Raw genomic sequence first — 17,433 nt, 5'->3', positions numbered from 1 at the left:
TTGTGCAGAGAAGGGGGCGGGGGGGCAGAGAAGGTCAGTAAGGCTATAGCTCTCCTTCCTCTCCATTGGTTCCTCAGGGCTTGTAACACCTCAACGAGCTGGCACATAAACGTTTGCCACTAGAATAAGCCGTGTCCACTTCACAGATCAAGTTCACAGAGTAAGAGAAGAAAAATCTCAGTAAGTCATTGAAGATCCATTCCCTGCCCCCATGCTTGCTCCACTCACAGGCAGCACTGTCCACTGCGTCAAGAAGATGCACTCCCACCATGCAACAGGCGCCTACCCACTGACCAGGAGCTCCCTAGAATTTACCACCTGACTTCTACCTGCTGGTTCTAGTCCCAGAAAGGCAGGAGCCCATTGAAGCCAGCGGTTTGAGTAGTCCCAAATGAGCCTCGTGGCCTTTTCCTGAGTGATTACAACTAATACAGAATCCAAATCATTGCTTCCATTGTGCAGTTCCTCCTTCTTCACTCAGGTTGCCTAGTTTCCTTTGAATCTTCTTAGGCCTTGGCTACACTCACACTTTACAGCGCTGCAACTGGGGTGTGAAAAAACACCCCCCTGAGCGCTGCAAGATACAGCACTGTAAAGCGTCAGTGTAATCAGGGCAGCAGCGCTGGGAGCGCGGCTGCCAGCGCTGCACGCTACACCCGTAAGGGATGTGGTTTACCTGCAGCGCTGGGAGAGCTCTCTCCCAGCGCTGCTGCTCTGACTACACTCACACCCGGCAGCGCTTTGAAATTCCAAATGTAGCCATACCCTCACAGTCTGTACCAAGGCGGCTGGCTGAGGAGGCTGTGTTCAGCTCATGTCACTGGTTGCTGCACGAGGCTGGTCTGAGGCCCTTGCAGCAGTGAGATGCACCATCTCCTTGCTGGAGGAAGGCTGGAGAAACCTCAGTGCACAGTATCCTATGGCTCTAGCTGAGCTGCTAGTCCAGGACCCCCTCACCCCTGTGCCAAGGCAGGGAACAGAAGACAAAATACTGGGAACTAAGATTCAGCCACTTCTCTCCTCACAGGATAAATCCACAAATAGAGAGACTCTCCTTGACTCTGCCCCAGAGGCTTGGGATTTACAGGTTAGACTGATCAGAGTCCACACACCTTTGCTACATTTGCTCAAACAGTAAATGGCCAAGCACTAATGCAGAGGGGAGCCAACTGAGCTGTTCTAGCAGGCGATTCCTATTCTAGGGACAGTCCAAGCAGTAGCAACTACAGCCAACCCAGAAAGCAACACCAGCTCCCAGGGCCACCTGTTGCCTCTTTGGTATCCACATGGCTTCCTGGGAGACTTCATACCCCTCCCACCCCCACCCTCACCCTCACAGAGTCAGGTGGCAGATTCTCATGGGCTCCACGTTCAGCTTGCCGTCGCTGAAGCAAGTGCTGAAGAAGGGGCAGAACCTGCGCGCGGCAGCCTGGTGGAAGGTGAAGAGGTGGGTCATGTCTTCAGCGTTGTAGAACGCCACCTTCCTCTCTCTGCAGTCCAGAAGGACCCCCACCTTCCGGAGACAGCTCCTCGGGGCAAGGCGCACCCACGGGGTGGCAGTGGCCCAATATTCCGTCCCGTTCCTCAGACGAAGTGCCCAGTAACCATTCTCAGGGCACAGCTTGACCTTAGCTGCCCGGTCCACGGACTCTGCTGCCACCCCCAGGTCCCACTTGGTCTTGCTACCCACCCAGACCTCCCAGTAGTGGCTCCCGCTGTCAAAGGTCTCGGAGCCCAGGACGTTCACACACTGCTGGAAACGCTTGGGGCTGCTGCAGACAGGTTGGCGCCTGTCGCTCTCAGTCACTGCCCTCAGGTCTTTGGAGAGGATGAGGTTAGGATGGGCTGATTCGGGGTCAAATGTCAGCGGAGCAGGAGCTATAACAGAGTTAGGATTTGTCAGAGCTTTGGTCCATGTTTTTCAGTCCAGGCGACTTCCCCTCCCTAGGTGCCTCTCCTCTGGCCACCTCCCCACCCGGACATTTCCACCCCAAGGATCCTGCGCTGTGTCACACTCACCAGGGTGGATTGACTGTAGCATTTGTCTCCAGAAGATGTATTGCAGGGGGCCGCTGTACCGGTCTCTGTGGTGCTCTATGTCCAGGGAGGGCTGTGCACGCACATGCACCAGGGGCCTGGGCAAGCAAGATGGGGCAAGAGTGAGGCAAGGTCCAGACAAGGAGTTCGTTGTTTTTACAAAGCCATTAGCAAAAGCCCACTAGAAAAGAAGACTTGGACTGGGGGTGTTTTAGAGGTGAGGCCTTTGCGAGAGGCAAGGGACCAGAGCAAATGGATGGAGGGGGGCAGGGTACACAACAAGAGGTCAGGGGGGTGGATTACATCCTGCCAAGGAGATCAAACAGGAAGTCACTCTGACGGCAGAGTGATTGGTAGATACAGAGTAACCTTCAAGCTGAGACAGGCTGCTGTTCTGTCTCCCTGCTCCCCTACTGGCTGAAATGCCCTGGAGAAGGAAGGTGTAAGACCCAGAAGCCTTGGGCCAAATTCCGCAGAGATGGACACGGTGTTGAGGCTGGTAAAGCAGAGCAACATGCACTGGTTCACCATTCGGCAGGTATGCAAAATGAGCACGACTTACACACCACTGACCATGTTCTCAGCCCCGCTCTTGGGGGCCTTTGCTCTGCTTCTTGGCAGAAAGGTGGGGGGAAATCATCCTTCCTCTTGGCCTTTGGTCACTGGGTGTGAATGTCTCCATTGTCTGTTCCGGATCCTCCATTCACACAAGTAGCCTCTATTCAGTTTATTAATGACTCTGGTCTCCAGCCAAGTGGCTACCCGAGTCCAACACCTCATCCCTTCCCTTTGCAGTCAGTGTATAGCAGCAGAAAACACAGAGACAACAGGGGCGTGCATAAAAATATTCCCAACATTTCCATATTTATCACACAGCCCTCCTCTTTAGCTTGTACACAGTCATTTGATGTAACAGTTCTCCACTCTTCCCTGATGTGTAATTCATGCTCATTGTACGCACCCAGATATGCACCTGCAACTCCGTTTTCCCATTTCCATTATAGCCCATGCTTCCATTGAACCTAGCCCAGAAGCCCAGTACTTCTACATGAGGGCATCTGGTGCTCGCTGGGGGATGGATCCTCCTCCCCTCGCCTGGCTCCATGCCAATGGCCTGCTAGACAATTAGCAATGCTTTAAAAACTAAAAAGATAACACCTCTCTTCCCACCGTCCCCAGCCAAGGAGGGGAGATAAAAGCTTCATGAAAAGGGAAACAGCTTATTTGATTCCAGACACGTACCTGATAGCCATGCTCTCCACCTGCAATGAAAGGCAGAGAAAATTAACAATCACCATCCTTAATTCGTACAGCTGCACAAATAAATTAACTACCCTCTTTCCTGCCACCACATTCAAACACAGAGAAGATAAACACACTAGTCCAACTGGACCCCATCAGGAGATGGACATTGTGTATATAAACCAAGGTTGCTTTGGAGGGCAAGGGGCTGAGGAGGACGACTCTGAACACATCTAAGATGCCTCAGTCCAAGGGACTGAGAATAAGATCCAGAAGAGTGGGAGTGAGACACAAAATTGCAGCTGTCTCTCTAACAGTCAGTCTCAAGAGAGGGTTCACTCACTCATGAACAGTCTCTCTCTCTCCCCTTCCCCTGTATACTTTCACTCGCCTGTCTGGGACTGATTTCCTTCTATTTAGAGGATTTTTTCAAAGATTAAACATGATAACAGAGATGGGCTCCAAAGGACACAGCTGGCTCTGGGAACCTGAGGCAGGTAATGGCACGTGCTTTATTGAGTGTACCTTTACCTACCTGAAGTCACCAGAGCCTGCCTTCATTATCTGGGGCTCCTCATCCCTCTCCCAGGAAAGGAGTCAACCTCTTCGCACCCTCCCCTGCACCTGCCAGTCTGTTTTCAACCTGAGCTTCTGCAAAGACAACAGTGCCAAGGATTTCCCCTTTCCCCTTCCATCTACTAACTTGGAGATCTTGCCACACACAATGGGGAGGCATAGCTACCCATGGGGACATGACGTGTGCTTTTGACCACTGAGGCACACTTTCCCAGCAGTGGCTCGCTCACTCACTCACCTTGAGTGCCAGCTATTCACAGCTGCCAAGAGCAATGATGGATGGTGATTTCTTACATGAGCCTTGACAGATCCATCTCACAATGAGGCTCAGTGCTGCTCCCCTGCTCCTTTTGCCAGCCTCAGGGTCCCTACATGTCTCCCCAGCACAGACCACATCTTAGTAGAGAGCTTGTCTCATGAACCACCTCCTCCCCTCCCATCCACAATCACAAAACATCCTTGTGGCAACCTCTGCAACTGCTTACATGGAAAAGTAATTAGGGAAGCATTCAAACTTATTTTAATGTTCCTATGATGTCATTTAGCAGATGGAAAGAGAGGGAGGAGGTCACCCCTTGACCAGACAGCTTTGAAGGGACCACAGCAAGAGCTCTAGACCACCCAGGATCTGTGGATCCCAATTTTGGACTGTAGCTCTTGCCCTGCCTTGCTGCTTCCCTTTCAGATGTGTAAGCATAGAGTCCTGGGCAGTCCTACAGCACAATAGTTTCTTCTGCTGCTCTCCAACTTTCCGATTCAGATTTTGAGCTCTCCCCACCATGTGTCAGTATTCTGCTAACATCCTTCTCCCTCCTCCCCAAGCCTCAATGTGTTAAGAGCTGGCCGAGCAATCTCACCTCCAGCAGTAACGAGTCTTCCGTCTTGTTCAGGATTTCCTGTATGTGCTCAATGTTCTTTCCCAGCTCTGAGATCCCCTCCTCCAGCTGCATGATGTCCCCACGCAGCCTCAACAATAGCTGTTCCTCCTCTTTGGCCAGCTCCATTAACACAACTCTCTCCTTTTCCTCCAGTATTTGATGAAGTCGCTCAAATTCTGCCCGAATCTTAGAGTTCAGCTCCCCAGAGGCTTTCTAAGCAGAGGCAAATGCCACAGAAGACACAGTGAAAAGGGTTGCAGGTCAAGTTCCTATAGGGTTTCAGAAATCTCCATTTTTATTTTATCTCCCGTCCTCTGCCTCATAGTTTTGAAGGGCTTTTAATCCACGGGGTGCAATGACTGGGGTACTTTTAAGCAGATACACGCACTTGGTTTATATATACATGCACACATGCGCACAGTGAAGAGTCTGGAAGGCTAATGTCAACTCCTTTTCTAATGCTTTTTTCCCTCTTAGGCCTGGTCGACACTACTTGTTTAAACCGATTTTAGCGGCGTTAAACCGATTTAACTGTGCACCCATCCACACTACGAGGCCCTTTATATCGATATAAAGGGCTCTTTAAACCGGTTTCTGTACTCCTCCCCGACGAGAGGAGTAGCGCTAAAATCGGTATTACCATATCAGATTAGGGTTAGTGTGGCCGCAAATCGACGGTATTGGCCTCTGGGCGGTGCACCACTGTGACCACTCTGGACAGCAATGTCAACTCAGATGCACTGGCCAGGTAAACAGTAAAAGCCCCGCGAACTTTTGAATTACATTTCCTGTTTGCCCAGAGTGGAGCTCTGATCAGTACGGGTGGCAATGCAGTCCCAAATCCAAAAAGAGCTCCAGCATGGACCGTACGCGAGATACTGGATCTGATCGCTGTATGGGGAGACAAATCTGTTCTATCAGAGCTCCGTTACAGAAGACGAAATGCCAAAGCGTTTGAAAAAAATCTCCAGGCTACACAGTGCTGTGTGACAAGCGTAACAGAAAGCCAAAGAATCAAATGGAGGCTCATGGAGGGAGGGAGAGGGTACTGAGGACTCCAGCAATCCCACAGTCCACAGTAGTTTCCGAAAACTATTTGCATTCTTGGCTGAGTTCCCAGTGCCTGTAGGTTCAAACACATTGTCCAGCGTGGTTCAGGGTATAGCTCGTCAATTTACTCTCTCCCCCCACCATGTGAAAGAAAAGGGAAAGAAATAGTTTCTTGACTTTTTTCCATGTCACCCTGTGTCTACTGAATGCTGGTGGTAGATGCGATGCTGCGGCAGTGAAGAGCAGTATCTGCTCCTTTCCCCTCCCTGGTGGCAGACGGTACAATATGACTGATATCCGTCGTCACCATCAGCCCGTGAGTGCTCCTGGCTTGCCTCAGGTGATGTCAGCCGGGGGCGCCTGGGTAAAAATAGGAATGATTCCTGGTCATTCCCAGTAGATGGGACAGAATGGCTGGTAACCGTCCTCATCATCGCAACTTGGGGTTGAGCTCCATCAGCCCCCTCCCTTTCCTGTGTAAAGAAAAGATTCTGTCCTGCCTGGACTATCATAGCAGTGGGATGCTGGGCTCCTCTCCTCCGCACCGCTTAATGTCCTGCTTGGACTATCATAGCAGAGGGACGCTGGCCTCCCCTCCTCCGCATCGCTTAATGTCCTGCCTGGACTCTCATAGCACCAGGAGGCTGCCTCCCCCTCATTTTATCTCACTAACAAGTCACTGTCTCTTATTCCTTCATTCTTTATAACTTCATGACACAAACGGGGGGGACACTGCCACGGTAGCCCAGGAAGGTTGGGGGAGGAGGGAAGCAACGGGTGGGGTTGCTGCAGGGGCACTCCCCCCGTGAATGGCATGTAGCTCATCATTTCTGCGGGATCTGACATGGAGCAGCTGTGCTCTCTGATACACTGGTTCTCTAGCACACTTGCCCCATATTCTAGGCAGGACTGACTATTTTTAGAAACCATAAAGGAGGGATTGACTCGGGGAGTCATTCCCAGTTTTGCCTTTGCACCCCCGGCCGACCTCAGCCAGGGGCACCCATGATAGCAGCAGACAGTACAGAACGACAGATAACTGTCATCTTACTGCCCATTTACAATGGCAACAGACGGTACAGAATGACTGATAACCATCTCTGCTATCACGCAAAAGCAAACAAATGCTGCAGTAACGCCTCTGTTAGTGGCATCCAATACACATACGGTGACAGTAAAAAAAAAAGCTGAACGGGCTCCATGGTTGCCGTGCTATGGCGTCTGCCAGGACAATCCAGGAAAAAAGGGCGCGAAATGATTGTCTGCCATTGTTTTGCCGGAGGAAGAAATGAGTGACAACATTTACCCAGAACCACCCGCGACAATGATTTTTGCCCCATCAGCCACTGGGCTCTCAACCCAGAATTCCAATGGGTGGGGGCGACTGCAGGAACTATGGGATAGCTACAGAATAGCTACCCACAGTGCAACGCTCCGGAAATCGGCGCTAGCCTGGGACCATGGACACACACTGCCGAATTAATGTGCTTAGTGTGGCTGCGTGCACTTGACTTTATACAATCTGTTTTATAAAACCAGTTTATGTAAAATCGGAATAATCCCGTAGTGTAGATGTACCCTAAGTCTGTCACTCCAGATTTAATTAAAACCACTTCTGAGCATCATACTGATGTGATCCCACTGACGTACAGCTTCTGTTCACACAGCTAAGGCTTGCTACCTGTACGAACAACGTTTGCAACACGATTCTATGGGAACAGTAACACACCAGCTACTGATTGAAATGGTCTCATGAGTCCAAGTTCTCTTTGTGGCTGTTCCACACTTCTGGGCAAGTTGGGGATGGACTTTGATGATCAGTGAAAGTAGAACAGCATCCAAAGGCATTAGCAAAGGGGCTAATTTCACCTGCTTAGACAGAGTGGCTCAAAGATGGCCCTGCTTTTTATATGGATTGTTTGGTCCAGCAACTGCTGGTTTTAGCCATTCCCAATAACAAGACTAAAAATACTACAAAAAGAGATAAATGTTGTTTCAGTAAGGTCATATCCAGCTATTTTATTTACATCTCTAATATTAAATGTTAATGTCTAGAGAGGCCCCGGTCACAGAACTGTATACCACCATCAAGCAGCAGCAAATACAGTCCCTGTCCTAATGTACTTACTGTGATGTTATACCCAATAGTCTTCATAGAAATATGGTTATGATATGAATATGGCCTAAGATATACTTTATGCAAGATGGGTCTTGTAAGGTATCAGTGGAAAGGTTATGATTTACTAAATGTGATTATCCAACTTGTATGCATGCATCATTTCTGTATCTAAAGTTAGGAATATTGACTATGTAACAATTACAAGTGTGTGTGTCTTTGGGAGACACCCAGACAAAGGGCCATCACAGCCTTGATCGGCCATTAGGAAGAAATGATAACACTGTGAAGATACTAATCTCTCTCCTTCCTGAGAGGCATCCTTGGATATAGCTGTGACACTACCAGGTCAGGTGGTCTTGCCACCTGAGGCAAAATGCCACCTTGGACACTGCTGGTACTTTTCCACTGTAGGCAGATGGGGATCAAACAAAGGTTTCCTGCCTTAGATAAATCTTTTTTAAGGCTGGGGAGGGGGTTAATCGAGACCAGTGGTTCTCAAACTTCTGTACATAGCAAGCCTCTAAGTGCGACCCCCCCTTATAAATATATAAAAAAGTGTTTTTTATTTAACACCATTATAAACGCTGGAGGCAAAGCAGGGTTTGGGATGGAGGCTGACAGCTTGCAACTCCCCCATGTAATAACCTTGTAACCCCCAATCTGAGAACCCCTGTTGTAGATTCTCCAACACTGCCTACCCAAGAAGAAAAGCTGCTGAAAGTACCTGGAGGGACAAAGGAATTAACCTGATGGGAAAGGCAGGGGTCAGTCCAGACTGAGACAGGGGTCCAGACTGTAAGAAGAAATAACTGGAACTCTTAAGCTACAGAAACTCTGCAACTTGCCTAAAATAACATTTAGGGTGAGAAATTACTTCTTGAAACCAGTCTCTTTAAGATCTTAAGCTTAATATGCATTTTTTGTTTTATTTGCTCAGTAATCTGCTTGGCTCTGTTTGCTATCCCTTATAATTACTTACAATCTGTCTTTATTTCTGGTTTATAACATAAGCCAGTCTGTGCAATTCATAATGGGGGCGGGGTACAAGAAGTTGTACAAATCTCTGTTTACATCGAGGGAGAGGGTGAATTTTTATGAATGTGTCCAGGTAGAGTAGGCCTGAAGCCTAAATAGTAAGTGGGTTCCATAAGGATGGTATTCTCAGTGCCACCCCTGCCCTGCCTTTACAGAATTTAACAAGTAGATTATTTTCTCCAAAGGAATTTAGTACACTGTTACAGCACCACCAATTAGCATTTGTTTTCTGCACCAGCTGATTTTAGCTTGCAGGACACACAGCTTTGCTGCAGGCAGACAGTTAGGCTATGTCTATACTGCAAGTGTAACAGTGGTACCGCTGCAGCTACATCATTGTAGTGTAGACATCTGCTACAGTGATGGAAGGTTTTTTCTGCTAATGCACCCCTTGAGAGGCTCTAGCTAGGTCAACGGAAGAATTATTCCATCAACCTAGATGCTTCTACAGTAGGGGTTAGGTTGACCTAACTAGCTTGCACAGGGTGCAAATTTTTTCATAGCCCTGAGCAATGTTGCTAGGTTGACCTTCATTTTAGGTGTACAGCAGGCCTTATTCTACACTGAGTGGCTCTTTGGATTAAGACTCAAAACGAGCAGTAGGTGGCAGGGGGAGAGGCACAGCACAGCTGCCTTTGATTTCTCTAATTAAATACTCTTGCAATGTAATACAGCCAGAGAGAGGATAGAAGGGAAGTCTTCCCCCAGCCTTCCCTGCTAGAGGCACTGCTGGAACCCTGCTTTGGGACCATGTGGATGCCACTAAGGTCAGAAGTAAAGTCACTGAACTAAGCTTTTCAAATGACCTCTTTGAACTCAATGACCTTGTCCGAATTGCTTTGACAACAATCTGGGAGTAATAAGAACGGCCGTACTGGCTCAGACCAAAGGTCCATCTAGCCCAGTATCCTGTCTTCTGATAGTGTCCAAGGTCAGGTGCCTCAGAGGGAATGAACAGAACAGGTCATCATCAAGTGATCCATCCCATTGCCCATTCTCAGCTTCTGGTAAACAGAGCCAAGGGACACCATCCCTGCCCATCCTGGCTAATAGCCATTGATGGACCTATCCTCCATGAACTTATCTAGATCGTTTTTGAACCCTGTAATAGTCTTGACCTTCACAACATCCTCTGGCAAGGAGTTCCACAGATTGACTGTGCCTTGTGTGAAAAAATGTGTCTGTTTGTTTTAAACCTGCTGCCTATTAATCAACTTACAGGTCTTAAATTCTAGACCTAGGTTAACATTTTCAAGAGGGTCTAAGTGATTTAGGAGCCTAAGTCCCAAAATTAAACTTGAAAAATGTGAGTTGGTCTCATGAGTCATTTTGGAGCCTTTGAAAATTGTATCCCTAGTCTGAGGTCCTGAGCCCCAGTGTGGCTCTGGGCTTCTGCATTTGAAATGGTAACTCAGAGACAGATATGTGCGCAAATAATTTTACAGGTTAATTACATGTCAGGAAAGACATTACTGTTTTTTGTCAGTTTTAAACATACTACCTTCAAGCTTCACCAAACATGCACTTGTTCTTGTCTGATGAGAAGGGGTAAATGAATGCATTCTATTTACCTTCTCTATAGCATTTGGTATGCATCTCTCGCTATCCCCCAGCTCCTTTAAACAGCTCTACGTTTTCAGTCTCTCCTGGCCCCTAGTTGTTTTCCTTGCTGGTCTCTGAACTCCCCTGCCCTTCTAGTTCTGCTGTATCTCTTTTCAGATGAGGTGACCAGAACCCAATGAAGTATTCCATATGAGAACATACTGTTGATTTATAACAGCATCACAATAGTCAGTATTATTCTTGTCCCCATTATTTCGTTTGTCTGCTGCAGCAGACTGAATGGCAGCTTTCATTGGGAGGTCCATAATAAGCCCTGCAGCTTTTTCCCTGAGTAATTACAGCTAATTCAGAATCCAAATTATTGCTTCCATTGTGCAATTACAGCTAACTTGCATTTGTCAACACTGAATATCATCTGCCATCATGTGGCCTGTTCACATGGGTTGCCTGGGTTCCTTTGAAGCTCTTTCATCTCCTCTGATTTACATAATTTTATGTCAAGCACAGGCTTTGCTACCTCACTGCTCACCCCCCTTTTCCAAACTGCTAACGTATAAAACAGCACTGGTCCTAGCCTGGACCCTTCAGGCACCCCCACTGCTCATCTTTCACCATGGTGCAAACTGATCATTTGTTCCTACTTTGCTGTCTGATTCTTAGCCAGTTTCTATTCACAGCAGTACTTTTCCTCTCACTCCATTATTATTTGTATTGTTCTAGCATCTAGGATCTCTAGTCACGAACCAGGATTAGGGTGACCAGACAGCAAGTGTGAAAAATCAAGACGGGAGTGATAGGTGCCTATATAAGGCAAAGCCCCAAATAGCGGGACTGTCCCTATAAAATCGGGACATCTGGTCACCCTAACCAGGATCCCACTGTACTAGGCATTGTACAAACACACAAAAAAGATGGTTCCTGCACCAGAGAGCTTACAATCTATGTAACCATAACCACTTCGTTTTCTCGCTAGCCTTTTGGGAAGGAATTTGTCACAGGCTTTCAAAAGTTTGTATCAATTAGCCCTCCTTGGCTCACATTTTATTGACAAGCTCAAGAAATTCTAGCTGACTTGAAACACATCCCTTTTTAGAAGCTGTATTTGGTTTATTCTCATTATACCATATTAAATCAAATGTTTATAACTATCTTTATTTACTGTCTCAACCAATAATTTCCCTGCTATTAAAATGAAGTTTACAGTAACTGCTAAGCTCACCCGGGGAGTTAGATCAATGCAGTTAAGACACAGATACACTTGCTAGCCTCCAGGATAGCAGCTGATTTTAATGAGAGACTGAAGAGTTTTCTTAGCAGCTCAGCAATTTCATTCTTATATTCTTTCAGAGCTCTTGGGTGCAACCATTCATTCCTAGAGACTTTTACATTTAATTTCTCAGTTGGTTCCAGCACCTTCTCTTGACATCTCAGTCTCTGAGAGCATCTCATATCTACTCTTGTCAGGTAGTCAGTATCTCCCAAATATCCTCTGTAGTGAAGAGGGCTGGAAAGAAGAAATGTTCTGTTTCTGCATTGCCCATATCCTCTTTAATTGATTTAACAAACCTACTGACTCTCCTGCTGGCTCCCTGCTTCTGTTACACTTAAAGAATTTGTTATTTGGTCTTATAATATTGGCCATTTGTTCTTGCAATGCCATCTTACCCTCCTAATTTCTTTCTTACATATCATCAACTGCTGTGGTTTACGTTCCCTTCTATTAGCTTCACTAGGAATGGATTTCCATTTTCTGAAGGATACCTGTTTGGGTTGGATAATTGGCTCAGCCCTGCCATTTAGCCATACTAATTTATTTCTTGCCTTCCTGCTTCATTTTCAGTTTTGGTGTATATATGCCCTTTGCAGTTTTGTTCTGGTAAGCTCAACACTAAATCCAAGAATTTTAACTTCCTTACTTCTGATGGACCTTCTTAGCCAGCTTCCTCAGATTTTTTCCTTTCTGAAGTTTAGTGTCACTGTGCTATTTTTTGGTACCTTTTCTCTTCCAAAAGAGAAGTGTAATTATACTGCAGCCACTATTACTTTGGGGTTTATCTATAGTAATTTGGTGAGTCAGCCTGTATCACAACATTTAACTTGATTTTGAGAAAACTCAGAAAAGAATATTTGGGTTCCTAATGTTCTAAGAGTGAATATGAACCATAGTGCATTTATAGGGACCAAGTTATCTCTACAATGACAGGAATATTTAAATTTGTTTATTAACCTAACTGCTCTGTCATGGAAACAGACCTGGGATCTGACTGATTTTGTGGTCACATTAGTGCTTTTTCAGTTAAAAAAACCAAAAAACCAGTCTGGCAACTGTCCAGAACTAGCAACTGCTCATCAACCTAGCCCAGATGTCATCTTTTATCATGCACTGAGCAATCTGAACCCCGGCTAAGCTTTGGGGCACCAATTAGAATCCAGGAATTGCCTGTGTTAACAAGTACTTAATGCCTCTTTTCTGGAAACAGTCTCTGAAAGTTACATAGGTAATATCTTTCTGGTTTGTGAGTGACAAACTTCATTCAGGGTCCCTAGGTAACTCTCGTTTGGCTTCTGAAAACACATCTGTGTTTACACACACACACACACACACACACACACACACACACACACACACACACACACACACACACACACACCTAGATAGATCTCAATATATCCAGATAGATATAAAAATCAGCAATCTTGACTAAAGCCATAAGAGCCAGACACACAGACACTGTTAACTGTCACCCAATGAGCTATTATACGCAACTATAAAAGTATGCCCCAAAATAAAGTTTATCACGTGGCTTAGGGAAATCTGACAGATCCATTGGCTCAAGATGTAGCACGGCTGAGGAAAAGCTCTGATGTATTTTACTAAGGTTCAGGAGCCTTTACCTGGCTTTGTACACTCCTCTGTAATTACCCTAGGCTCTCTCTTTAAGCGCTGCGATTACAATTATTCATCTTCTCTTCTGCAAAGGCATCTCAGCAGATCAATCATTGCCTTGATCGAGCAGCTATTCTTTGCTGTCTCTGCAGCATTTTTACTTTGCTAGTTTTAATCTTTTGCCCATAGTCTAAAAAAGATACTTGGCATAAGACGACAGTGATGGTAGGTATCTGCTGTGAGCCTGCTTATTGGTCAGGTTGTTCAAGGGCCCAAATAACTCAGCTTTTGATAATATTCCATTTTTATTCTTTTCTCCGGGTAGAAGAGCTCTGATTATATCCTGCCTGATCCTTACTCACCCTGCAGGCAAGCTTGTAGCAGCAGTAGTGTAAAGGGTAGGGCCAGTATATTATTACAGGGGCCTCTTGGGTGTGCACCACCTCTACCAGTAACCTCCTAGTCTTCCCTTATCCAAGTGACTGGCATTGCCACGGAGCCTACACGAGTATAGCTGTGAGAACTGGCATTACCGTCAGACTGCAAATATCCTCCTCTGCTGTGTGCTTCATTTGCACTATGTTCTCCATCTCTCTCTGGTGAGCTTGCAGCGCATCTGCAAGATGTTTCTAAGAAGGAAAAATAAAAGGAGACCATTTCACAACTCTGCTATTTTACATAAAAATGGCCATACTGGGTCAGACCAAAGGTCCATCTAGCCCAGTATCCTGTCTTCTGACAGTGGCCAATGCCAGGTGCTTCAGAGGGAATGAGCACAATAGGTAATCATCAAGTGATCCATCCCGTCCCCCATTCCCAGTTTCTGGCAAACAGAGGCTAGGGACACCTTTCCTGCCCATCCTGGCTAATAGCCACTGATGGACCTATCCTCCATGAACTTATCTAGATCTTTTTTGAACCCTGTTATGGTCTTGGCCTTCACAACATCCTCTGCCAAAGAGTTCCACAAGCTGACTGTGCGTTATGTGAAAAAAATACTTCCTTTTGTTTGTTTTAAACCTGCTGCCTATTAATTTCATTTGGTGACCCTCAGTTCTTGTATTATGAGAAGGAGTAAATAACACTTCTTTATTTACTTTCTCCACATCAGTCATGATTTCATAGTCCTCTATCATCTCCCCACTTAGTCATCAATTTTTCAGGCTGAAAAATCTGTTTTATTAATTTCTCCTGATATGAAAGCCGTTCCATACCCCTAATCATTTTTATTGCCCTTTTTTGAACATTTTCCAATTCCAGTGCATCTTTGTGAGATGGGGTGACCACATCTGCATGCGATATTCAAGATGTGGGCGTGCTATGGATTTATAGTGGATCAGCCTACATGTATGGCACTGACTTTAGAAAGGCAAGTAGCAGCTGTTCAAATCCAAGACTCCCCTTAAGGCAAAAACAATCAACCAACCAACCTGAGGTGTATGGTCATGAGCTAAGCTGAATTTTTACACACATTTAAAACCAGTGGGTTGGAGAAACTCCAGACTCAGCATACATAAGAGCTGGGGATACAAATTTGCATGGGGTTTAATGTTTGTTTTGAACTCTCTGGGGCAAGGAGTCTCTTATCACTTGTTTGTACAGCACCTAACACAATGGATCCCTAATCCTGGATCGGGGGCCCTACATGTTACAAACAATGACAAGGTGTGATCAATGTCACAAGGCAGCAACAAGTGAGCAATGCAAGAAAAGCAACAGCACAAAAGCTAAACTACAGATGCAACTCGCCAGACGCTAGAGAGAGGAATAGGGAACCAGTCAGTGAGAGAAGCAGAGAAAGTCTTCATTGTGCTCTGCCCAAGTGGTTTCACAGTTGAATGAGTCTACCTCAGAGAAGTGGGTGGGTAAGAGACATGTCAGGTATCTGTTCTACGCTGAGCTGAGGCATGTGTCTCTGCCTCAGATTTTACTACGACTGATGCCTTCTAAATAAGCATGTCAACAGCCACTCACCTGCATTTTTCTCTTGTGGTCCTCTGAGCTGCACTTCCGCACCTTCTCCACCACCCCTGATACCAGATAGTGGGGGCGAAAGGTGCGGCTGGAGAACTCCCTTCTGCACTGGGGGCAGGAAGCCACACGGGGGCACCTGCCCCAGTAGCCTTGGATGCATGCCCTGCAGAAATGGTGCATGCATTCCAGCATGACAGGGTCACTGAAAAGCTCATAGCAGATGGCACAGGTCAGCTCTTCCCTCAGACTCTGCTCCTGACTCCGGCCAGCCATTCCTATTCACACACACAGCACGCTCCTGGATCTCAAAGAGAGGTCAGAATGAAATAAACATCCAGCCCCCTCTTTTCCACCACCCACATACTCTGGACACCTACCCTGACCCTCTTTCCACACAGTACTTTGGCCACACATCAGCAGGCCAGTTGCTTAGAGGGTTTATTGCCAGAACTCTGTGGTACAGCACACGTGCCCAGAAACTACGAATGGGCCCCGTGATTTGCAAACTCTCTGTGCACTGTCCTCTCTATGGGTTTCTAAAGAGACATGTTTAAGTTTACTGCAGTGCAGTGAACTCCAGGCAAGGGATCTTCTCCTTTAAGCTGGGCTGAATCAGTTACTTTCACTTCCCCTAACTTCAGGAACAATTCTCAGAGGCTTCTTTGGGTAATTAACCCTATGGCCCTAAAAGAAGCTGGGAGTAGGAGATGCAACCCTGAGTCCAGGGAGGCCCTCTGCCAGCTGTGTAGGGTGCACTCCTTATTTCTAGCTGGGGAAAGGAAAGTGCTCACCAACAGAAATCACAGGGATGGAAAATATCCACCTCCCCCATACTTTGCACAGCTGCCTCCTGGCATAGCTTCCACCACCACGCCTGAAGTCTTGCATGCTCCTGCCCTGCCCTGCCACAGCTGCCCCCTGAACAGCCTCTGACCCCTTTATTCCCCCCCCCCGACTCCCCAAACCCCTTCATTGCCCCATCCCGCCCCACCTCGATTCCCCCCGCATCTGCCCCCAGCACCGCCCCCCTGATTCCCCCCATCTGGCCCCACCCCCTTGGTTCCCCCTATTCCCCATCTAGCCCCACCCCCAGCCCCTTCATTTCCATTCCCCATCTGGCCCCTGCACCACCCCCGACCCCCAACGGGCCCCTGCACAGCCCCCTTCACTCCCCCCACCCCACAGCTGGTTCCTGCACCATCCCCGACCCCCAACGGGCCCCCGCACAACCCCCTTCACTCCCCCCACCCCACAGCTGGTCCCTGCACCACCCCCGACCCCCAACGGGCCCCCGCACAGCCCCCTTCACTCCCCCCACCCCACAGCTGGTCCCTGCACCACCCCCGACCCCCACGGGCCCCCGCACAGCCCCCTTCACTCCCCCCACCCCACAGCTGGTTCCTGCACCACCCCCGACCCCCAACGGGCCCCCGCACAGCCCCCTTCACTCCCCCCACCCCACAGCTGGCCCCTGCACCACCCCCGACCCCCAACGGGCCCCCGCACAGCCCCCTTCACTCCCCCCACCCCACAGCTGGCCCCTGCACCACCCCCGACCCCCAACGGGCCCCCGCACAGCCCCCTTCACTCCCCCCACCCCACAGCTGGTCCCTGCACCACCCCCGACCCCCAACGGGCCCCCGCACAGCCCCCTTCACTCCCCCCACCCCACAGCTGGTTCCTGCACCACCCCGCCCCCCCCAGCTGCCCCTCCCCCTTCATTCCGCCCCCCCCCTTACTGCTCGGGGCTCAGGCGGCGCCTCCCCACCGCTCCCGTCCGCAAAAGGTCACAGGCGCACAACGGCCGAGGGCCGCTCCGCATTCCCAGCGACCCGCCCTCCCCGGCGAGTGACACCGGCCTGCCCCAACCGGAGCAGAGCTGTGCCGGCCACGCCGTCGCCTATTGGCCAGCAGGCTGCCCCCGCAGAGCCGTGGCTCAGTCGTATGGGCAGGACAGCGGGGCAGGCGCTGCGGCCCCGTGTTCCCGAAGGGGGCGTGGCGTCCTGCCGCCCAGTGCCGCCCCCCCCCCGGGCCCCCAAGCCTGGCCACCCCCCCGGGCCCCCCCCCCTTAC

The 17,433-nt window shown here is 48.5% G+C and overlaps 1 protein-coding gene across 7 annotated transcripts; it reads right to left on the bottom strand.

The window, feature by feature from the left end:
• Window positions 1-999: 999 nt before the first annotated feature.
• Window positions 1,000-17,211, bottom strand: LOC115656285 (nuclear factor 7, brain-like). Of its 7 annotated transcripts, none has more exons than XM_030572788.1 (7): window positions 17,101-17,211; window positions 15,362-15,659; window positions 13,921-14,016; window positions 4,713-4,946; window positions 3,280-3,299; window positions 2,020-2,135; window positions 1,000-1,878 (listed from the first exon to the last, which is right to left on the bottom strand). In XM_030572788.1, the coding sequence occupies exons 2-7, from the start codon at window positions 15,632-15,634 to the stop codon at window positions 1,334-1,336; spliced, it is 1,284 nt and encodes a 427-aa protein (XP_030428648.1). In that variant the 5' UTR covers window positions 15,635-15,659; window positions 17,101-17,211; the 3' UTR covers window positions 1,000-1,333. The 7 variants fall into 7 exon arrangements, with proteins under 7 accessions (XP_030428648.1, XP_030428644.1, XP_030428645.1 ...); XM_030572784.1 differs by having other exon boundaries at window positions 15,362-15,665; window positions 17,101-17,210; XM_030572785.1 differs by lacking the exon at window positions 17,101-17,211 and adding an exon at window positions 16,153-16,317 and having other exon boundaries at window positions 15,362-15,665.
• Window positions 17,212-17,433: the final 222 nt, after the last annotated feature.

This window comes from Gopherus evgoodei, chromosome 8 (genome assembly GCF_007399415.2).
Source record: "Gopherus evgoodei ecotype Sinaloan lineage chromosome 8, rGopEvg1_v1.p, whole genome shotgun sequence".
NCBI classification, from domain to species: Eukaryota; Metazoa; Chordata; order Testudines; family Testudinidae; genus Gopherus; species Gopherus evgoodei.
Note: the sequence above shows the minus strand (reverse complement) of the source record. Positions and strands in the feature narration are given on the sequence as shown.